At 46.1% G+C, this 22,488-nt stretch overlaps 10 protein-coding genes across 12 annotated transcripts in view; 1 reads left to right on the forward strand and 9 right to left on the reverse strand.

The window, feature by feature from the left end:
- RB195_009638 (uncharacterized protein) overlaps positions 1 to 6,941 on the reverse strand; it is a gene marked incomplete at both ends in the record, with an annotated part of 31,356 nt that extends 24,415 nt beyond the window's left edge. The window contains 9 exons of one of the 3 annotated variants that reach the window (XM_064190279.1): positions 41 to 289; positions 348 to 527; positions 578 to 820; positions 878 to 947; positions 1,201 to 1,289; positions 1,407 to 1,468; positions 4,908 to 6,006; positions 6,300 to 6,842; positions 6,911 to 6,941. In XM_064190279.1, the coding sequence (XP_064047863.1) occupies positions 41 to 289; positions 348 to 527; positions 578 to 820; positions 878 to 947; positions 1,201 to 1,289; positions 1,407 to 1,468; positions 4,908 to 6,006; positions 6,300 to 6,842; positions 6,911 to 6,941 (2,566 nt within the window). Of the gene's footprint in view, positions 1 to 40; positions 290 to 347; positions 528 to 577; positions 821 to 877; positions 948 to 1,200; positions 1,290 to 1,406; positions 1,469 to 3,956; positions 3,997 to 4,907; positions 6,135 to 6,299; positions 6,843 to 6,910 lie in introns of those variants that run through there. The other 2 variants (XM_064190280.1, XM_064190281.1) reach the window with 2 other exon arrangements.
- Positions 4,195 to 4,575, reverse strand: RB195_009639 (uncharacterized protein; the record flags this gene model as incomplete). Its single annotated transcript, XM_064190282.1, has 1 exon — positions 4,195 to 4,575. One exon carries the CDS (start codon positions 4,573 to 4,575, stop codon positions 4,195 to 4,197), a length of 381 nt encoding a protein of 126 aa, XP_064047864.1.
- Positions 4,724 to 5,494, reverse strand: RB195_009640 (uncharacterized protein; the record flags this gene model as incomplete). The annotated part of the gene is made up of 1 exon (XM_064190283.1): positions 4,724 to 5,494. One exon carries the CDS (start codon positions 5,492 to 5,494, stop codon positions 4,724 to 4,726), a length of 771 nt encoding a protein of 256 aa, XP_064047865.1.
- Positions 6,256 to 6,783, reverse strand: RB195_009641 (uncharacterized protein; the record flags this gene model as incomplete). The annotated part of the gene is made up of 1 exon (XM_064190284.1): positions 6,256 to 6,783. The coding sequence occupies one exon, from the start codon at positions 6,781 to 6,783 to the stop codon at positions 6,256 to 6,258; it is 528 nt and encodes a 175-aa protein (XP_064047867.1).
- An 8,224-nt stretch (positions 6,942 to 15,165) lies between the features above and the next one.
- On the reverse strand, positions 15,166 to 15,645 carry RB195_009642 (uncharacterized protein; the record flags this gene model as incomplete). Its single annotated transcript, XM_064190285.1, has 1 exon — positions 15,166 to 15,645. The coding sequence occupies one exon, from the start codon at positions 15,643 to 15,645 to the stop codon at positions 15,166 to 15,168; it is 480 nt and encodes a 159-aa protein (XP_064047868.1).
- Positions 15,646 to 16,472: 827 nt separating this feature from the next.
- On the reverse strand, positions 16,473 to 16,874 carry RB195_009643 (uncharacterized protein; the record flags this gene model as incomplete). The annotated part of the gene is made up of 1 exon (XM_064190286.1): positions 16,473 to 16,874. The coding sequence occupies one exon, from the start codon at positions 16,872 to 16,874 to the stop codon at positions 16,473 to 16,475; it is 402 nt and encodes a 133-aa protein (XP_064047869.1).
- Positions 16,875 to 17,838: 964 nt separating this feature from the next.
- On the forward strand, positions 17,839 to 18,210 carry RB195_009644 (uncharacterized protein; the record flags this gene model as incomplete). Its single annotated transcript, XM_064190287.1, has 2 exons — positions 17,839 to 17,943; positions 18,067 to 18,210. The coding sequence occupies 2 exons, from the start codon at positions 17,839 to 17,841 to the stop codon at positions 18,208 to 18,210; spliced, it is 249 nt and encodes an 82-aa protein (XP_064047870.1).
- A 118-nt stretch (positions 18,211 to 18,328) lies between these two features.
- RB195_009645 (uncharacterized protein) lies at positions 18,329 to 18,733 on the reverse strand (the record flags this gene model as incomplete). The annotated part of the gene is made up of 1 exon (XM_064190288.1): positions 18,329 to 18,733. One exon carries the CDS (start codon positions 18,731 to 18,733, stop codon positions 18,329 to 18,331), a length of 405 nt encoding a protein of 134 aa, XP_064047871.1.
- A 754-nt stretch (positions 18,734 to 19,487) lies between these two features.
- RB195_009646 (uncharacterized protein) lies at positions 19,488 to 19,907 on the reverse strand (the record flags this gene model as incomplete). Its single annotated transcript, XM_064190289.1, has 1 exon — positions 19,488 to 19,907. One exon carries the CDS (start codon positions 19,905 to 19,907, stop codon positions 19,488 to 19,490), a length of 420 nt encoding a protein of 139 aa, XP_064047872.1.
- RB195_009647 (uncharacterized protein) lies at positions 19,804 to 20,136 on the reverse strand (the record flags this gene model as incomplete). The annotated part of the gene is made up of 1 exon (XM_064190290.1): positions 19,804 to 20,136. One exon carries the CDS (start codon positions 20,134 to 20,136, stop codon positions 19,804 to 19,806), a length of 333 nt encoding a protein of 110 aa, XP_064047873.1.
- Positions 20,137 to 22,488: the final 2,352 nt, after the last annotated feature.

The raw sequence follows: 22,488 nt of genomic DNA on the forward strand, positions 1-22,488 counted from the left end.
CGCAGATGCCCGGTTTCTACGCTAAGAACCAAATACTTACCGTAGCCACACGGAATGAGTCGAACGAGGTTTGGGAAGGTTATCTCTTTCCACTGCATATCCTGGAAGTCGAGACACATTTCCACATGGGTGGCTTTATAAAATAGAGAATTGAACTGGTGCTGTGTCATCTTGTTGGCACGTAGGAAAAAGCGAGCACCCGGCTTCTGCTTGATTATAGACTCTCCAGCACATCTGTTAACAAGGTCACCGTACGAGTCAGGCTTAACTACGTCCAATGCGCTACATTCTGAAAACAACGAGGTGGCTTTTATATTTCGATCAACATGCACATACGAAGATCGTACTCGTCCAGCTGAAAATATCGCAGTAATCGCAAAGGTGTCGCAGATTATCCATGCTCTCTCGACCAAGCACTGGATTGCCGTCAACCGTCACAACTGTAGGTCCGTTGATTGTGCGATCAAACTTGTGAGCTTTGTTTATTTGGAACGTCCTCAGCAGCTTATTGTTACGAATGGAGAGACCTGAATCCTGTGGTCATGGTCCAAATGAGGCTTCGTAGCTTTGGAATTACCTCCGTTCAGTTCCTCAAGTTTCGGCAACTTCAGCTGCTCGAAGTTGGTGTTCTCAATCAGGATTTTGAACGAAGCCTTGACGACGTTCTCGAATAAGCTGTTGAAGTCGTCTTGTGTCAGTTTGCTCGCGAAGAATTTGTTGGACACTCCATTTTCGAAGCCAAGCACTGCTTTGCCAGCGCAGTCTTCGACAAAAGTCGCGTAATCGGAAGAAGTCCGGAGTTCGTGGTAATTAGCGCATTCTTAATTGCAGTTCTTACAAAATGAGTTGTGATGAGAGGAATGAGCATGACACATACCCTCGTCTGATAAGGCAGCAGCTCTATTGTACAGCTGAACACATAGAAGGGTGACCACCCAATATGGTACCTGTAACTTCGTTTCTTCTTCTTCGGAAACAAAATTCTAAGCTGAGAAGCATAAGACTGGGTCAACGATTGGTTAAAACCTTCGAAACTTTTCTGGTTTGCTTGACCATTTCTAATCGGTCATTTCCGGAATAGAAAATTGGATTGCTGAGAATCGTTTTTACTCGTTTTTTAATGGTTCCTAACAATATCACACGAAAAGCTGAAATCTTCCCGGTCCGTTCTAGTTTCTGAGGAATAGCTTTGGGACCCACTTCGTCTTTAGGTTTATTTTGTTCAAACACCGAAAAATCGGGGGTGAAGTAATTCACTTTGTGCTCTGGTCTAAGAACAAAAATGTTGCCTGTACTGAAGCTAACACTTATAAAAAAGAAAGTGAAGCAGTGCTGGTGGAATTCAACAGTCAGTAAGTTGCCATCCAACTCTGCAAAGTGGTGAGAAGTGGGAAGTTTTATCTCACCTGCATTTTGGGAAGATTGCGGGCGTTTCTCCCAGTGAGCAGGTCCGCCGATGAAAGCCTCCCTTAAATGAAATCTTTGTTCAAATGAAATGGTATTGTAAAGTCGACAAAAAAATAAAAAAGCGTGCATTCTCCTTCTTCTTTGAATGCCTTATAAATCATTTTTCCTATGAATAACTAATTTTATCGGCAGTAATAGTTTCGGCTACCGTGATACAAGCCTTTTACATTTCTTTTTAAAGTGCTGTAAAATCAAAATATCATGAGGAATGATTGTTGCGGGAGCGTGGAAAACGTATTAACGACTTTTTTCTTCTTGTTTTTTGCTTCAGTGAGAAATTCTTCCTTATAGGAATAGTCCCGATACAACCAGTGCAACATATTCTTCACACGTTTTTTTTTTCGGATTTTAAAGCGGATTAGGCGCGAACTATGCACTTTCGCGTACTTATTGGTGGAAGTTTCGTGTTACATTGTTTCTAAGGTATTTGCACCTAAGTTAGAAAGGTACAAACTCCTTTCGAGTTTAAGTTATTGGTCACGTACATCGTCTTTAACAGTCTAAACTTATATCCAGTTACTTGTGTTTTGAAAAGTAAAACTTCCGCTCGAAGGCAGTCAACACATTCCTTAATTCCTTCGAATAAAACCACCTTCATTTCCGTAAGCTTGTCTCATCGTGTGCCACCGAGATTGTTTTCTTCTACAAGAAACACTGTTCAAACCTTGTAACTAGAATTGGCCAAATCTTGACTTTTTTTTCGGCGATGCAAACATAACTCTGCTATTTAGGGATTTATTTCAAAGAATAAGATATGAAGTGTGCTTCTTCATATCTCATGTAACTTCTCATGTTCTTGAAACAACACTTAACATACTTCTTCCTTACTTTGCTGAGAATATTATTATTTCCGTAAGGAAATATAATAAAATATTATAGTGCGCGGGTGTGGTAAAGCGGTTAGAGGTTCCGCTTCCTGCACGATCGATCGGAAGTTCGAATCCGCCCTAGTGCTCACTAAGCCTTTCATCCCTCCGGGGGTCGATAAATTGGTACCAGATTTGTCTGGGTGGATAAAAGCACTGACTTGACGCATCGGCTAGCCACCGCAAGTCATTGTATAGGCCAGATACACGTTCGTAAACCTCGAACGATTCTGAATTGAAGTGAACGTGGGGCGCATCCCAAGCGGATTGATTAACGCCAGAAACTTTTAACTTTATTATAGTGCGCAGTCAAACAATAGCAGTAACCATTCACGTGCACGAATCGGTTTGAAGGTGCGCTTTATGAATATCGCTTAAAAGCATCACCCCACGAATCTGAGGTTGCACGGATTTCAAGTGGAGTATTCGTACACGGGATCGTAGATTATGGAGAGAAGGGTGACTCCGTCCATTTCTTCCAATTGCCGTAGGAAAACTATCCGAAAGATACGGCTTTGAGCATTCCGGAGCGCTATTTTCTACAACGAGTTCAATCGGAGCGCGCCCGCCTTGTGCACGCGCCGCATCTTCCGGGCCGTTTTTTACGGCAATTAGAGAGAAATGGACGATTAGAAGTGGACGAAACCATCCTCTTCCATATAATCTACGTCCCCGTTTTGGCATAACCAACGTGGAACTCGCACCACCCCAGATTCGTGTGGTGATGCCTTCAACCATCTTTTGTTTGAAGATCAGGAGTTAGTGAGTTGTAGTTTCACACTGCTTTTTGTATTGCTACTTCCCGTTACAACACACAATAAAACACGAGCGAATTTCTCTGAGATCACTGCTTCAGGTTAACAAGTTTGAAATAATCTAGGCAGTGGGCATCTTCTACGCTAGTTGGTGTCTTTATCAGAACCAGCAAGGGAAAAAAATCCGGTCTTTAAATAAATCATTGTACGAGTGGTTTGCAGTGTAAAACCCGACTTCTTATTTTGTAAAAACCAACACACCTTTAAGTTTGACTCAATTTCGCGGATTTTGTACTTACAAACTCCTGATATGACGAGTGCTACATTCACTCCTGCAAAAACTTGGTGTGACTGAAGACAACGGTTTGTAAATTTTCATATTTATTCAGTTCTATACATTGATGGCTTCAAACATACGTTTGAGGGCAGAAGTCATATCAAGAAAGTATTCGATTTTATTATTTGGCGTTATAATTTACGATATAGGCATTGTTGCGGAACCATTTTGAGAACATTTTCCCTATGGCGTATTAAGTGGAAGGAAACGCTAATTAGGTTTTATCAAAATGTTGCGGACCATAAGGTAAGGAAGTTGAGGTGCCGCCATATCCTTCGGTCGCTCAAAAACTATATTTCCAGGGAAACGTTCAAGAATAGAAGCAACATAAAAACTGCTTTTTTGGATCTCCTTAGTACCACCATTGGCGCCGCACCCAACTCATAAATGCTAATGGATACTCTTGGCAGGTGTTAACAAAAGTTGGAAAATTCTTGACAGATACAGCGCTGTGTAATCGATAGGAATTCGATCAATTACACAATCGATTGGAAACGCTAGCAAAGTCTGAAGTCTTACTTAGATACTTACTTAGATGGCCCGTCTTCACTGGACGTGCGGGCCCCAGCATCTCTTCCACTCATTTCGTTCCCTTGCCATTGTCATCCAAGATGTTCTCAAGCTTCGTGAGTGACGTTGACGAGGTCCTTGAGCCGTATCCAGCTGAGCTCTCAGCTGGTCCATCCGTGCAGCGAACACTTCACCCCATCTAGTTGGCGATCTCCCTCGGGGGCGTTTAGCGTCCCTTGGGATCCACTCTAGCGTTCTTTTAGTCCATCTGTCGTCGATTCTTGTCATGATGTGACCGGCCCATCTGTTTTGCCTTCGATACATATTCCGCTGGGTCGCGAAGACGGGACATTCCTCTTAAGTCGGAGCTACGAAAACCGGCAAGGTGTTGTGTGCGCCCGTTAAACTTCAGGAAACATCTCTCAAGGGCTCTGTGGGTAGTAAATAACTTCCTAGACGTGGCCGCCGTGTCTGCCCACATCTCCGCTGCGTAACAGAGCGCTGGAAGGACTGTCAAGTGGAACAGATGGGTACGAAGATCTTGGTCCGTCAGTTGGTCCGTAGCTTCCCTGACGGCTGCGAATGCTGCCCATGCTGCTCTCATTCTTCTATTCAGTTCTTCCTTCAAGTTGTTTTCCATGTTCATAGAACGTCCGAAGTATAGTATGACGGAGTTTCCACGATTTGAGAGCCTTCAAGTTGTACTCCTCCGTCCTCGCAGTAGGCGTTCTTCATGAACCGTGTCTTCTTTCTGTTTATTCCTAGTCTTATTCTCTTCCCTGCTTCGTTCAATTCGTTGAGCATCGTTTCTGCTTCATTGGTACTGCCCGAAAAGAGAACGATGTCGTCCGCGAGACGAAGGTTCGAAAGAAATCTTCCATCAACACGTTTGCCCTTTCTTTCCAGGATAGTGATCTCATTATCAATTGCAATGCAGCTGTGAACAGCTTATATAGTATCGCCTTGTCGTACCTTTTTCCAATGGGTATGGTGAGAGGGCGGTGGAAAAGCTGTATCCTAGTCCTGCATCGACCGTAGCAATTGGCTAATGTCCTCACATACGATGCCTCCACACCTTGATCGACCAGCGCTGACAGTATTGCATTCGTTTCGACGCTGTCAAAGGTTTTCTCATAGTCGCCGAAGGGCAGGCGGTATTCCCGGCAAACCTCTATGACCCTCGACACGGTCTGGATGTGGTCCAAGCAGCTGAACCCCTGGCGGAATCCAGCTTGTTCTTGAGGCTGGGCTTCATCCAGCGTCCTAGATATGTGCGTGAGGATGATCTTGGTAAATACTTTGTATAACACGCTCAGCAAGCATATCGGACAGTAGTTCCGAAGGTCCTCTCGGTCACCTTTCTTATGGCCACCAGCCCGAAGAAAGTCTGCTGATATAAAATTAGGTCCGGGGGCTGTGCCAGGTTTCATGCTCTTGATAGCGACTCGTACTTCCGAAGGGAGAATCCGTGGTGAAGCTTCGCCAGTGGGATGATCGGGCTTGACACAGGAGTTGATGAACGGAAAAGGTTCGAGTAGAACCTCCGTAATCATTTCCATCTCACAACGAAAAGACGTGCAAGTCCCGTCTTCGCTCAGCAAGGCTACTAGCGGAATATTATATTCGCGGAGATCCCTGCGGCACTTCTTAAGACTCGTTATTCTTTGTGTTGCTTCCAGAAACTTCTTCTGCCTGTTCTTCAAAAGATCCTCCTGCAACGCTTTTCTGCAGCTAGTGTTTGCTACTAACCGCTCAATGTGCGATGCATTCGGATCAAGCCTCAAAGCCCTTCCTTCTTTCCAAGAATTCCTTGGTGGTCTTCGAAATTCGATCCAAATTTGTCGTGCGCGGCTTCGAGGCACGTTCAGCACAGGCTCGTAATCCTCTGAGCAGCATCTCGTAGTCCACGTTTGGGTCCTCTTCGATGTGCCAGTCACCTTGGGACAAGAAGTCCTCGAGTACGCAATCGTCGTAGATGACTTCTTTTCTCCTTCGTTGCCGATAGCAAATGTTCTTTTCCATCGTGTGGCTAAGTCGTATTTTCGCACGAAGGAGACGGTGATCAGAACCACTACAAAAGGATGGTACTACTGAGACGTCAAGTAAACACCATCTCCGGTTGGTGAGTATGTGGTCGATCTCCGCACGAGTCGTGCCATTGGGCGATTCCCATGTCCACCGACGATGATCTTTTTTCATGAAAAGAGAGTTCCCATGAAAGAGGCGAGCGGCGGACAACAGCCCGGCGAGACGATGGCCATTTTCATTCCGGTCCCTAGTCTAAATCTTCCAATCCTGTATTCCTCTTCTGTGGTCTTTCCTAGTTTTGCGTTGAAGTCTCCGACAACGAATTTGTAGAAGGACCTCTCGTTGCGGGCTCCTCGCAAAACGCGTCCAATTCGGATTCATCGGCTGCTGATGTTGGTGAGTAGCAGTTGATGATACTGATGGATTTTTGGCGCAGAGGGTGAAGGCGAAGAATGGCCAGACGAGGTGACAGGATCTCGTGAGAATCGACGAGATGGACGACAGATGGGTGCGCAACAAAATCAACACCGCCTACATTTCGCGACGGATTCTTCTCTCCACGAATGACGAGTGTACCGTCATTCATCTGTCGTACGTCGCTCCTTCTGTACTTGGTCTCCTGCAGAGCAATCACGTGAAATTTGATACGCTCTGCAGCTCCGAGAAGGACATGCAGGTCAGCGTCTGTGGAAACTGTTCTCGCGTTGTAAGTACACAGTCTGAGACAGTCTCCATGGCGAGTCGTGCGTATGTCGCCTTGGTCCAGAATCAATAACGTCCTGAGCAACCTGAGATTTGATCGCCTCTCACCGGTCGCCATACCGTCCGACGTCTGAGACGGCAGGGCCCAGTGTGCAGGGTACTGAGGCAGTGAATATGCTGGAATGGCAAAGAGACTTTTCCCCAAACTAAGCAGCCATGCCACGGCGAGCTTAGCTTTCACCAACCTATATGGATCAGGGAACCACCTTGCGACATTTTGCCAAAACGTTGGTGAATTTTAGCAGTGGTTTACTCTTAGCTAGGCTTCCTATTCCGAGAAATCGGAATGTCGGATGTGTCGAACTCCTTCTCAGCTTGGAAGACCCTGCCGGAGGACGAACCTCCGCTGTGCATCGCAGTTCGACGTCCAGTGTCACCTCCACGCCACTATGAGGCGGTAAACCGTTGTGGAGGAAGTCTGGAGTCACTGATGTTAGTCCCGGAACAGGAAGCTCTCATGGTCAGCGTCACTTTGTTTCCAAACATTAGGGAGCATTTATGGGATGGGGACTTCACCATCCCTTCCGCAGTTACTTGCTACACAAACTAGAAGTTTTAATCCACTCATGTAGGTAGTCGGTGAGGTTTGCTTCTAGAATGCTAACATCGCCTGCAATTGCGCGGTACCACCTAAGGAGGGAGGCAAATCTACCATCCGATTTTGCGACCTGTATTGTTAGAGCGGCTGGTAGTCCCTCAAGAAGAATTGTTACGCAGGGAATTTTGTTTCCCTGATGTTGACGACCAATGTTTGGAGCCATTTTATCGTAGCGCTCGTGTACACGATGACACAATAGTTAACATAAAACAAGTAATTTAACTTTATAATTATTTGTGCGCGCAGATTTTAAAAAATGCGCCTAGTTCGAACGGAGAAGGCTGTGCTCCATATGTCCTCTCGCTGTCTCAGTGGCAGGTTGCCTTATAGTGGAAGCAGCTCTCCCTCACGAAAACCTCAAGAGTTGCATGGAATTTTCTTGAAAGTTCCGCGCTTTATGCCTGCTGTGGACGTCGTTACAGGAGAAGACGAGAAGATTTATCAAAGTCGAAGACGGAGAAGAGGAGAGAATGTCCACATAAAAACAGCAGAGTGGTCATACAAGAATGCAACGTATCCAGTAACACGGTGAAATTCCCATCCTACAACAATGCCATTCTGATGGCATGAGAAATTGCAATTACGTGAAACACTTGAAACAATTTCATAGCGGCGCAAGTGAATGAAAGAGAATGATGGGTGCACAACCGCCGGATTAACACTACAGAATCGTGTTGCGCTAGCAGCGTTTCAAGATTTAATGTCGAGAGAAGCCATAAAAAGCAGTGACAGGACCAAAACTTTCAGTTCATTCCAGTACCGTTTAAGATTAAATTTTAAGACTTAGTTTTCAAATAATCTTCTCAGACTCTTCGTTATTTGGAAAGCTCGTCATTGGGATCTAGGAGGATTTTAACTAAGCAAAACAAACAACAATTCTGCATATTTAGTGCGCCAAGATTGGTTTACAGATTAGTATTCACCAACTTTCATTCACTTTAGTTCACATTTAATGTAATACGGATAATCCTCTGATTGCTTCTTGTGAAAAATCAGAAAAAAAAACTACTAAAAATGGAACAAGATAGAATAAGTAACGAAAAAAGCGAAGCTACGGGACTGGATGCATTGCGGCATGGCTCGAACAACAGGCGAACGAGAAAAAACGCTGCGATGCCAAATAACTCTATGAGTAACCATTTTTCCGTGGAAAGAGGTGCATTTCCATTCTCAGTGAGAGCACAAAATTCGACATCATCAGTCAATTTAAAGGCATCACTCCACGAATCTGAGGTGGTATGGATTTCAGGTGGAGTATTCGTATACGGGATGGGAGGCTATCAAGAGGGGGTGATTCCGCCCATTTCTTCCTAATTGTCGTAAAAAACGACCCGGAAGATACGGTTTCAGGCGTTTTGGCGCACTATTTTCTACAAGGAGTTCGACTGGCTTTGTGCGGCGCCGCATCTTCCGGGCCGTTTTCTACGGCAATTAGGAAGAAAGGGACGGAATCACTCCCCTCTCCATAGTCTCCCATCCCGCATACGAATACTTCATCTGAAATCCGTACCACCTCAGATTCGTGGGGTGATCCCTTTAAGCGGTGGCCGAATCACTCCCACCTATCAGAAGACATAATCTAGTGGATAGGTTGTCTATCCATGAAGAATCCATCAAGATCCGTGAAGAGAATCAAAGCATGTTGTTCAATGTGTGTTCGTAGATGCGTGAATTGTACGCAAGAGGGAAGGTTATGGATTGTTCTTTCCGTACAACAAATCCTCTAATTGAGACTCCATAGCTCCATCGTTGGAAAATAGGTGGTACAAATAAAATTGAACGTTGAAAAATTTCTGCGCAGCGTTTGAATCCTTTTTCTGCATAGTTTACTCCCTTTGAGGAATTGCTACTGACACCACACCACGTATTACAAGCGTTATTGATACAAACAGCTCCCTCCTACTTTGAATTAAAGAACAAGAAAATCACCAACACAGTTGCTTGAAGCATATTGCCTAAAGTCTTGTTGCTTATTCCACGTTCCGTACAATTTTAACAATTTATTTTGTTCACACTTCATCTGCCAATGCCTATACAACACATTTGACATCGAAATTATTAAGTGCAACAGTTCCATCAATTATTCCATTATTTATAAATGGAATTTTTTTAAATCAAAGAATTCTGCCAGGTGAGGTCTTGTCATAGGCGATGCACTGAAGTCCTACATCAAAAAGGCCTGCTAAATTTCTTTCTTGTATTAAGATGGAAATATTTACCAATTGTTGATGTGAAGATCAATACAACAGCGGTCGTGCTATTTATTCGTAAACAAAAAACAACGTAAAGACGAAAATACAAGGGGAATCGCCTACTTGAACTCGAGGCTTATAGAATAGAGCTAGTGTGTAAGTCAGTTGTGTTGCACTGGTGGGATCATTCATATTCTCTTCTCTCCTGTTATAACGTTATCCTTTCCTTGTTCTTCTACCTTAGTGAGGAGATTGTTGCCAAGATGAAGAGAGGTGTGACGACCAGTTCCTGATGTTTATGGCCTACTTCCACGTCGCACAAGGGGAACGGTATCCAGTGTATCCAAAAATTATCTGATAATCGTTTAAAAACTAGTTCACTACCGTATCTGCACTTTTCCCGATGTTTATCGATCGCATATGTATTAAATACCCATTAGTGTAGTATCGAGTGTAATATCAAGTTTATCGAATTTAGACTGAATGGAAATTTCGGGTTCCTAAGAAACGTTCGGAACATACTAATACTTAAGGAAGAGTATTCGTGAAGTGCTGGCATGTGAGGTATTCTAATAGAGTTACATTCTCTGGAAGATCTGTAGATAACGTCGAGGGAATGTACGAATTGAAAACATAAGCTGTAAAATGGGGTGGGATCCGTCCCACCCAATATTACCGCGTTGGGGCTCCAGCGCACCAAACCGACGCCATGGAATCCGTCTCCCTCTCTTTTTGGGATTTTTTGACTGAGACACACAAATACACAGACGCACACGTGACAGAATAAGCCCGTTATTATACAGCATGATAGTTAGCAAATTTGGAAGTATACATTCACATAAAAGTTAATTTACCCTCAGTAACATATGAGAGAAACTAAGTTGCCTTAACAAAGCCAACATAAATGACACATGACTTTGGACAATGGAAAAAGTAGGGTGCTCGACTATCAGGTGCATGGCGATGGTTCAGCACCTCAGTGGTGCAGAGTTTTGCATCATTATAGAGTATTTTCGTGGCACACAGGCAAACACACACACACACACACACACACACACACACACACACACACACACACACACACACACACACACACACACACACACACACACACACACACACACACACACACACACACACACACACACACACACACACACGGACTAAGCGCGTTATTATATATCATGATGTTATTATTTATTGGTTACGGATTCATTATAATTACTGGATCAACGTTGCAAAGCTTTCACAGCTACTTTTCTCATATTACTTTTACAGTGGTCACATTTGTTGTACAGTCCCTGAAATTTTTAGCCAAATCATGCTTGTAGTTGTCTATTGTGAATTTTATGCCTCTGGCGGAAAATCAATGGCTTCGTTGTTATCATCAACGAACACTACTCTCTTTTGAGTTTCAGTCTGCGCTCCTTGTCATATACGGAATAAACAAGTGGATAAGAAGTGGTTTTTCTCTGAAAAGATTCTTAAAAAGACTCTCAAAAGATTAACTTATTCTGCGTCCACTCTAAACTTTTCAAACGACGCATAGAGCCATTTAGTGCTGTTTCGCACATCATCGGGAGCGCGTGGATCTACCATAAAATTGTACTAAGAAGTCATATTTCCGACAATCTACAAGAAAGACGGTTGCTTGTATCGCAATAAAAAAAATGTTGCTGAGGGAAAGAAAAACTGTTCTTATATGAGAAGAAAGTTGCTGAGAGTGAATCTATTTTTGCCATAGATTCTCTAACGCGCGCCCGTTTTCCAAGACTGAAGGATATCTTCCGTCTCCTCCTGTCCTGGCAAATTTTCGTGCACTAGCGCGGATAATAAGGGGGTTTTCCATCTTTTTCCTATCGACTCAAAATTGGTGCAATTAGGAGCTTATCATATCAGAGCATTAATAGTCTAGAAACGAAGAATTAAACGATTCTTAGCGATCAGTAGTCATAATTACTCATGTGTGGGTGAGATAAAGGAGGATGTATGACGATTAGCAAAGAATGAACTCTGCTCGCAAACTTTAATCCTCCTGAAGTGCTAGCATCGAATGCTCCCGTAGGATGAATTGAAGTCTTTAGTGCACACTTCCATGCAGACTGCTCTATAGCAGAACACATTAAATTCTGCTTCCATTACTTCGCTTGATTTTATCCAAACGATAACACCCTTAGGTTTGATGTACAGTTTTCCAGCAGCTCTGACAAAATCAATCGCGGTGAAATCTCCAGTTCCTAGGCCGTAAAAGTTTTCCACGCCCTAAAAGTTACTTCTATCAAAGGAAGAAAAAGATTTGCTATCCCGAGAAAAAAGCATACCTGACTGATCCCTTTGAGGTAGAGACATGTAGCCTCTTGTAATTAGATTAGGAGATTTCAAAGTATACTTCCATGTAGACTGCTAAATGCATAAATTTCTGTTTTCTATACTTTGCTTGACCTTATTCAAATGGAAACATCGGGCTTGATGTACGAATTTCTTGCGCAAGCTTTCACAAAATCAATCGCGGTGAGACCTCCCAAATTAGACGTACCACTGCAGTATCCAATAACAAGAGACGTTAGTGTCATTAAACGTTTATGTGGATTGTATTAAGCATTGATTGCACCAGATGTCTAGCACACTTTTTTAGAAACACTGTGAATTGATTTATCGCGCGACTCATCTTTACGGCATGAAAAGAGTTCATGGTAATTGTCGTGCCCTGGGTCCGCTCCAAGAAGGAGCGGCGGGCATCGGTGGGGGGATCCAGGGCCGACTACCCGGATCCGGAGGGGTCCTGCGCTGGGCTAGCCACCGGATGGCGGCACTGCGGGCTCGCTCCGAGGATCCCAAAGGGGCCAGTCATGGCTAGATGGTGAAGTGGTTCTCGGCGGCAGATGGATAAGGGTTGCGGTTCGGACCCTGTGGGCAGCCAGCCAGGCCAGAGGCTTTTAAGTGGTTGCAGTGGCGGTGCGGTTATCGAACGAGGCGGAATACAACACGACGCAACACGACACCACGAACAATGCGGATAAGAGACTGGACCGAGATCGGAAGAGTGACGAAAGAAAAACTGGAACCCCGACTGCTCGGTGCCAGCCCTTACAGATGGCGGCCGCGTAGGAACGCTACCGTAATACATCGTCATTGGCAATGTTTCCCACGCGGCGCGCGAGAACTGCAGAGGACTGGCTGGGAAAGTCGTGCCGGGCACGACACTGAGGGCGGCCGAAAAGAACCGCTAGGGTGAAGATGGATGCCTGATGTTGCTGGCCACAAGTGGGACCCCGAAGGGCCAATGGTTGCCGAGAACCGGTCATCTACGAGTCAAACACACACAACCTACGGGTTATCCTAGCTGCCACCCACACTTACCTACAACTACCCTACAGGACGGTAGGTGTATGCCCGTAGGCAAAGGCCTTGCCTGATGACGACGCATGGTTGGACCTTGTACTTGCTTGCTTGACAGATGGTTGACCATGTGAACGATGTTGAGTAGGAAGAGACGGTGACATGCAGCGGCTCGACATGGGTTCAGTGGTAAGGCATGACGGCAGCGGCTCGACATAACGGCAGCTCGGCATAGGAGTTCAGCGGCTCGACATGGGCAGCGGCTCGACATGGCAGTGGTTATACATGGATGGTGGACAGTGGGACCCAACTAGTACCTGAAACATAAAGAGGTTGATGAATTTTGCTAGAAGGGCCAAGGTGGGGTTGTGGAATTTCGAGGAATTTAGCTTCCTCACTATGGTTTTCCTGAGGGGGGGGGGGGGGGGTGTTGAAAACCCTTATCGAAAGATGGCCGACTACAGATGGTAGAGTGGTATATGTGGTTTGTGGTACAATGATGTACCGTGGTACAAGTATGTGGTGGTAAGATGGCATGTGGTTGTGGTATGGTAAGATGGTGTAGTATGTGGTAAAGTGGATAGTAGTTGAATGATGCGGATGGTTCTCGATTTCTCGAGTACTTGACTTGGTGGGGGTGGTAGCGGCTATGATAAAAGGGGCGGGACAAGCATCAACGGTGACTAGGTCAGGGCTCAAGAATTGCGTGGCACTCCACAACCAACAAGCAAACAAGGCAAAGAAAAAAAAGGAAGATAAAGGATAAATTTGAATGAATAACTTCTAAATAAGGGACCAAAGGAATGAGTAAGCAGGAAACTAAATGGGCGGAGCAACTATTACGAAATAAATATAGAGTTGTTATGAAATAAATAAAATCTTCAAAAAAGTCAATGTTAAGCTATTAAAATGGAATAATGAATATTATACTAAAGAGAGCATGCCTAAAGCATGCGCTATGATAAAAAGTAAAGTAAACTAAAAACGATTAAATGGTAATAATAAGAAGCAAAAACATAATGTGCAAAAAGCATAACAAGAGAAATGAATATATGAAAAACTAAAGGACGAACAAATTATCTACAAAGGGAGGAGTGGTAGAGGTGCTAAGAGAGATGGTGAAGAGGTAGAGAGAATGGTGAGCAGGAGTACGACACAAAGGAATCGGAAAAGGTAAAGAAAATGGTGAGAGGGGACCTACGTGCGGCTGCGAAGATGACGCGAAAAAGAGTAAGATGGGTTTCGTAACCTATGTGGACAAAGGTACGCTAACTACAGTAATACTGGTCCTAGACGGAGAAGGTGGATTGGAGCACAAAAACTCACGGACGAGTGAGAAGTGGCTGTACAGTCAACGAAAGAGTATGGGCCTGCGGAATGGGACGCGGTAGGCTGCGGAAGGGTGCGGAAAGGTGCGGAAAATGGTGGAATAAAGTGGCAATTAAGTAGCAAACATGGAAATAAGTGGCAGAACGTGGAAATAAGGGATAAAACACAACAATAACAAGGAATAGTAAAAGTGGTATATGTAAAGTGGAATAAGATACAATGGGAATGGCACCGAAAGCAAAAAGGACATCAGACTAAAGGTGTAAAAGCATCAAACGAGAAAACAAAAAGCACAAAATACTGAAGGCAAGTAAATACTCACGCTTGCTTCGTACCAACTGCAAACCGTACCCGTTTGGCTGCTTGTGGTTGTTGGATCCGTGTGGGTTGCAGTTGTTGGCGGAGCTTCTTCGGCCGTGGGTCTTCCTTTGCAGAAATCTCCAATGGATGTAGCTGATTGGTCGATCTTTGCAACTCATGACCATTTGCAATGCGGACAGTGGCTGATCTGGGTATGTTGGATTTGGTGCGGTGAATAGTGGTTATGATGGCTAAAGGCCATTCCCCACGTGGAACATTCTTATCGGCAATGAGAACAACGTCTCCTACCGATGGAATAAGTGGACTTGACCTTCCTCGGTGGATGCGGTGTAGGTGACGTGCGGATATTGCGGATAAGTAGTCCTTGTAAATGGTGCCTGGAGTTCCACTTGCGGTGGGACGAAATCTATTGGTCGAAAGACGTTTGGTAAAGATGATGTGTCGCTGATGGATAAAAGTGGTCTAGAGTTGAGCACTGCCTCAATTTCTGCAACCAAGGTCTGAAATTGGGAAAGTGGTAATAGGGTATGTTTGATGGCTTTCTTGAATGCGGGTTTGAAGAGACCGACTAGACGTTCATAAAATCCTCCTTTCCATGGGGAAAGGGGAGTGATGAACCTCCATTCGATTTTGCGGTTGGCGAGTTGAGAGGATATCTTTTCTATGGCTTTGCGATTGTAGATGGTGCTTTGTAGGGAGTCATTGGCTGTTGGAAAGTGGTAGCATTGTCGCTGATGATGAGGTCCGGAGTACCACTGCGAGCAATCAAACGGCGAAAGGCGAGTAAAAACTCGAATGCGGTGTTGTTGTGGACTAACTCGAGATGTACAGCGCGGGTTGCCATGCAGATGAAGAGACAGATCCAAATCTCGGCCTGAGAATGGACCTGATCTCTATGATAAAGTGGTCCTAAGTAGTCTAGTCCAACTTTCTGGAACGGTCTAGAACGGTTGACTCGTTCCGGAGGAAGACTAGGCATTTCAGGATAGCGGTAAGCGTGTCCTTGGGCTCTTCTACATACTGTACAGAGCCGAAGGATTCTGGTGATGGTGGTTTTGATGGATGGGGTGAAATATGAGGTGCGGATAGCGGCGATTTTGGCATGAACACCCGAATGGAACCTGATCTTATGGTGGTACATAACGAGAAGATGGACAAAGTGGTGCTCCGGAATAAGGAGGATGGGTACAGATGACTGAAACGAAATCCGAGCATGGTCTAGCCGATTCGGACATCGGATCAATCAATCTGCAGCGCGGTGAGCGCTGTACTTGTCCAGTGGTAGTCGTTTCAACGTGGATTCACTTTCGCGGTAATGTTCCATAATAAGGAGAGTTTCCGCGTTGGTGATCTCTGAAGCTGAAACGTCCTTGGACAGTACAACAGTGGTTAAATTGAGGGTGTAATTATGGATGCAGGTTTTTATGAAGAGGGCTTTGGTGAACTTAAGCACATACGAATGAGCTTAAGATAACTACTAGTGGCACGGAAACGGAGTGGTGATTCATATGGTTGCGTCGAAAGGACACTAAGGGCCTGAAACTCGTGCTCCATCTCAGGGCAAAGATCCTGAGGTAGGGCAAAATCCGTATCGGCCTTAGGCCAATCCGACTGTGGAGAACAAAGGAAGGATGGTCCATGCCACCAGATGTGGTTGACAGCGTCAGCAGTCGATAGCCCACGAGTTGCACAGTCAGCTGGATTAGAGTCTGACTGCACATAGTAGAGCTTCGTCTAAACTTCTGTCTTGTGGAGATTGGTTAAAATGGTGCGGATCTCATTCACTCGATTCTGAACGAACCGTTTGAGTGGACGAGATGAGTGGATCCAGTGAAGCGCTATTTTCGAGTCAGAGAAGAAGTGGATAGTATGGATTTTAAGATGGAGTTGGTGATGGAGGAAGCGTGTAGACGCACACTTATCAGGGATGCGAGCAATCGTGATCGTGAATAATCGTGGCATAGTCATCTAGAGCTTAGCCGTTGCTAATAATGACTTAGCCATGATTAGCTGTGAAGAAGTGGTTGATGGTGAGCGGCAAATAAGGTAAGCACGGCAGGCAAAGAGACGTTGTGAGCCGTCTCCAAAGACTGCGAGCTCATAAGTGGTGTTGCGGTTTGCGGAAGCGATGAAACGTGGAATTGGTGGCAACGGATGTTTGAACTGCTGGACCAATTCGTCCCATCGCTGATAGTCTTCTTGATCAAATGGAGTGTCCAACTGGTATTCCTTCTTCCAGATATCCTGAATGAATACCTTGAAGGGCACTAAAAATGGTGTGAGAAGACCAAGTGGATCAAAGGTGGATGAACATGCACTGAGCGTTGTGCGCTTAGAGTACACATTCGAAGGTGCGGTTTTAAGTGGCATGAGAAGGGTGTCGGTGCGTGAATTCTAGAAAATACCAAGGAGCTTCACAGAGGATGGATTCCTGACCCGATCAGATGGCTCGATGGACTGGTTAAAGGTGTTGGAGTTGCACAAGAACCCTCGGAGGTTCATGTGCATGGTATTGAATAGGAATTTGGAAGAGCGGTACTTCTTAATGGCTTGTCGCTCAGACGAGGCACCAAGAATATTGTCGACGTAGACGTTAAGCTCGATCTCCTTGTGGAGCGGATTCGATGGTTCAAGATGGAGGTAATACAGAATGGATGCGGCTAAAAGGAATGGTGATGCAGTTATGCCAAATGGTACGATTATCCGGAGTTGGTGGTAGGTTAGGGTTGCGGAGCCAAAGGAAACGAGTGGCATCCCGTTGATTACGTTGTAAACGAATCTGAAGGAAGGCCTTCTCTACGTCGGCAATAAGGAGACATGGTGTTAAGCGGCTACGGAGGAGGATTCCTACCATGTCTGGTAGGATTGTGGGCGTGGAGACAGTCGTTTAAGCTCGGTGCGCCTCTGTAGTGGGAGGACGCATCGAACACGACTCTTAATTTGGTGGTGGCCGATGTTTCCTTTATGACTGCCTGATGCGGGATATAACAGACTCTGTGGTCGTCGAACTGATACTCGTCGACCTCCTCTATTATGCCCTGCTCCAGGTAGTCAGTAAAGGTTGCGGTATATGCTTTCCAAAGGGATGGTTTGGTTTAGAAGGAACGCCACTGGCTCTGAAGGGCTAACATTTTGTTGTGGGCAGGGCGAGGGTACGATGACTTCCAGGGAAATTGAACGTGCAAATAGCCGTCAATCACCTGGGCGGTATCCTGAAAACGTTTTAGGATCCGTGCGTCCTCTTCCTTGTCGACAGAGGGATCGGGATCCTCGGTTACCTAAACGGTCAGGTCCCAGAGGCTTGTGATGTCGTCTTCAGAGCGATGTGGTGTAGATGGTGATGTGGTTGGATGGTTATGCGATTGTCTCAGTAAATCAACGAAAAAAGGTTCGTTACATGGATGGTTATGCGATTGTCTCAGTAAATCAACGAAAAAAGGTTCGTTACAACACGCGATTCGGACCAGTTGTCTCGGGCGATTGAACCCGAGACAACTGGTCCGAATTGCGTGTTAATGAGTATCAACCCTGAGAGTAACTGCCTCGGTGATTCCTTCTTCAGGACATCCCAGAAGTTGTCAATACCCAGCAGGATATCTGGTGTAACGTGGCGATTGATGGTCAGTGTGTCCGGGTTAATGCGGAATGTGCGGAGTGCGTGCTTGTCTTCTTTACTGAGACGATATGGTTTGAACAGGGAAGTTAGAACTTCCTGAGTTCGTAGGGATACAGAGAATGGTTTGTTTGCGGCGTCTAAGAGGGTGGCATCAAGTGTGCCGGATTCCTGGGTCGAGCGATGACCCAGGAATCCGGCACAGTTGATGTCATCCTCCGAACCCGATGACAATCAATGGCTTATGGTCGTAGGGTTTGAGGGATAAGCGCTCAGTGGCTGCGTTACTTATGAAACTGTTTTGGGCTCCTGAATCCAGCATGACGTTGACCGTTTCAAGGGTCTTCGTCTTAATGTTACGAGTGTGAGCCTTAACAGTCATAAGAAGAGGGCGTTGGTGGTTGGATGAAGTGGTAAGGGTGGTGGGATCGTCGACCGGACGGCAATCAAGTCCGTTATGCATCTCGTCATCCGTGGCGACATGGCTACTGGATTTTGGGCTGGAATGGGTTCTGCGTACGGCCGAAAGACTATCGCGTGGATTTGCACGAAATCTGACCCCGTAAGGTGGTGAAGATGGAAACGGTGAGTGGCGGCTTTGATTGCGGTGGCGCATTCGCTCTGAATCACGTTCAGATCGACGATAGGGAGAATGGTTGCTATGAGACTGATGGTGGTAGTCTCTGTCGCGGGGATGGCGCCTAGATGGTGAATGTGAATAATCGTACGATGAAGAGGAATAGCGAGATGAACTTCTTTCACGGGACGATTCCCTAGAAGGGTACCGACCACGTGGAGAGCGATAATAATATCGATCATAACGAGCGCTATTACGACTATCACGACGATTATTATTAGAACGATTAGACCTATCATGAGAAAAACGAGAAACGGCCGAATACGAACAAAGTATGGTATCGTGGTTACATTGGCAGTAACGACAGCTTGGAGCCCGGCAAAAGTTGGCCATGTGCCCTAGTTGGACACATTTCCAACAAAGATTCAGGTTCCACACTATCATACGGCGAACGTAGGTCTGCATAGATGTGGTGCAGCGGGTCGGCTCCTTGACCCACAGAAACAACATCTAATCATAAAGATCATAATGCGGATCATAAAGTGGCTCTGGAGATATTGAACAGTTGCGGTATGTGGTGGATAATGCGGAATAGGGTGGATCGTGGTTAAATGGAGGACAGTGGCTATCGTCAAATTTCTCAAGTTCTTGAATAAACACATCAATACCCGCAAGAAACTCATGCATCTTCCAAATCGTACCTGACCGATGCTCCATCCTGTTGACCTCCAGCTGAGTCTGTCGTGGGAACTTGCTGCGAATGAGCTTCTTGAGCGATAGCGATGTTGACGTGTCATCGAAGCGGTTGAGCTGCAGGATACATGCTTGGATCTGGCATAACGTGTCCCTCTGCGATGAAGCGGAGGCAGACGACGCTGGCAAGTTCTCTTATTTTCTGCAAAAAGAAATTATGGGTGAACTGCGGACGGTCATACCGTCTGCGTAGGGCTTCAATAGCAAGATGGTAGTTGGAGGGATTGGTTATGTCGTACCCTTGTACAACAAGTGCGGCGCTACCTTTAAGGCTGCTACTGGGATAGATAAACTTAACAGCGGTGGATAGGGACGGGTTGTCGTGGACCGCGGTCTTGAATTTGGCCCAGAAGTCATTATAGGTGGAGAAATCCCCGTCGAAGGTAGGTAGCTCTACCTTGCGGAGTTGTACGTTTATGGTATCCGCAGCAGTGTATGGTGGTGATGAGCCTCCGGACATATGCGGTGGTGTGAGGGCAGGGTTCTGATGGATGTGGCATCCATCGGCTCATCCATGGTGTTTTAGGGTTATATTGGGGTGTGGTGGATGCGCTTGCGGTGGTGCCAATCATATCCGCAAGTTCGGTTTCCTTGCGGATAAGATCGTCGAGGGCGAAGATGGTAGCGGTAGCGGTTGGTTCCACATCGTCACCTTTGTGTTCGCGCCAATAGATGTCAAAGGCATCCATAAGATCTGGGTATTCGGTTGGTTCGATGAAGTTTACGGCATGTTCGTGGCGCTGTTGGAATGTCTCCTACGCTTTTCCAATGGAGATCTTGGCGTTTCCCATGTCCTCAATTCGACGCTGGAGTGTGGAGAGCTGTACTGCCGGATGGGTAGTTGGAATTGACCAGCCGCGTCAGGTTGTTGATCGCGTTGGTCAAGCGTGCCTTACAACCACGGAGCGTAGACATGACAGCTGTATCGTAGAGTGGTACCACCTAAAAATGTCGTATATAATATGCTATTGCCATGCAGGGTATGCGGTACGCGAACAAGCGGTGTAGATGGTGCGGTTGGGACGTGGGAGCATGAACAGCACAGAGGCGGGGAATCTGCGACAGGGGAAAGGAACCCCGTCCACGGGAACACAAGGACCCAGAGTGGCTAATGCCACAACAACAAGGTGCTAACACAGCAAACGAGGGGATGAGGGTGAGGGTTCGCGGATGCAAGGGCCATAGGTAGATCATCGGTCTGGCACGTGCGGATATGCGGTTTGTGAGAGCCATAGGCTAGTGGTGTGCGACTTCCGATCCAAGGTTCCCTCCGGGACCCACTACGCCTTCCTTCCTACAAGCTGCAATAAGCGCAAGGCGCCTAAGGAGCCTACTTCCCAAAATGTGTGCGCGCAGGAGTGCCAGGGCAATTACCGCTATGGAGATTATACCCCCGGGCCCCAAGGGTAACCCTGGTTCAGTCCTGTACATGTCAAGGCCCCAAGCCCCAAGGGTAACCCTGGTTCTGTCCTGTACATGTGGAATGAAATAACCCCAGTCGTGATAATCGCACATGAACCCTTGCACCCGCAAAGCTAACCCCGATGCTCGGATGCAGTGCCAGCCCAATGCTGATGGGCACCCGGCACGTCATAGGCAGCGTAAGGCAGCGAGTGTCCCTACGGGATCGCCCAGCGCACGACAACGGGCTCGGTTAGCCGATGCACCATTGTTGTGCCCCGGCTCCGCCCCAAGAAGGGGCGGCGAGCATAGGTGGGGGGACCCAGGGCCGACTGCCCGGATCCGGAGGGGCCCTGCCCTGGGCTAGCCACCGGATGGCGGCCTAGCCCCCCCCCCCCCCCCCGAACCCTGCGGGCTCGCTCTGAGGGTCCCTTCTCCCCTGCCCCGATTCTCCCTTTTGGGGGCCTCGAGGCTGCCCCATGACCCCACGCCCCATCCTATTCCCTAAGGTGCGATGTGGTTAAAGGGTTATACAAATAGGGTTTATCCTTAAGGCATCAATACAGGACACGGCATGGCAATAGTATACACGACATACGGTGGATCAACAAAGGGGCCAGTCATGGCTAGATGGTGAAGTGGTTCTCGGCGGCAGATGGATAAGGGTTGCGGTTCGGACCCCGTGGGCAGCCAGCCAGGGTAGAGGGTTTTAAGTGGTAGTGCGGTGGTGGTGCGGTTATCGAACGAGGCGGAATACAACACGACGCAACACGACACCACGAACAATGCGGATAAGAGACTGGACCGAGATCGGAAGAGTGACGAAAGAAAAACTGGAACCCCGACTGCTCGGTGCCAGCCCTTATATATGGCGGCCGGTTGGCTGGGAAAGTCGTGCCGGGCACGACAGTAATCCACATAAAAATAGTTTATTATAGTCAATGCCGTAGGGCCTACAAATAGTAGATATAAATTGAAGGGAAGATATCCTAGTATTTGCATATCCTCTGAAATTTACGAACGTCAAAATTTACATTAGCATTCAAAAGTTCACTTTTTCGTAGTTTTATTCCAGCAGAATATTTCAAACGTCTCTATTTCTCAGATTTCTCATAAGAACCTTTCTATTCTAAACCAATAATCTGGCGATTAATGTCACATTTTAGCATTTTAGCAACTTTTTCCTTCTCAGAAGCTCTAAAACTAACACTTTAACGAAACTGCCCAACAAACTGCTTGTTGTCAGTAGAAATTTCGACTAGATTTCCTATAACCAGGTGATCCATTGAATGGTTACTTTTGTAGTCTGTTGCTGCAGGTGAAAGAGAACAAAGATAAAGATTGGATTAACCAGATGCACAAAATTTCCATTCCTTCAACTTTGAGGAATCGAGTTTCCTGATATTACTTCCACCGATCACAACACTCATTTTCATCCGAACGAAATTTGCAAACAAATGAAGATGCAGAAATGGCTACGTGGAATTAGAAAATTCGAAACGAAGATTAGTTTGGTAAAACGAACATGGATATTTGTGCTTGATTTCGGAAGTTACAATCAGTCTTATTCAACTAAATGCCCCAGAGTAGAGTTTTCTTCAATTTCTTTTCGAGCAAGTTCACGAAAGCTGTAGCTGCTT

Source organism: Necator americanus, chromosome III (assembly GCF_031761385.1).
Source record: "Necator americanus strain Aroian chromosome III, whole genome shotgun sequence".
NCBI classification, from domain to species: Eukaryota; Metazoa; Nematoda; class Chromadorea; order Rhabditida; family Ancylostomatidae; genus Necator; species Necator americanus.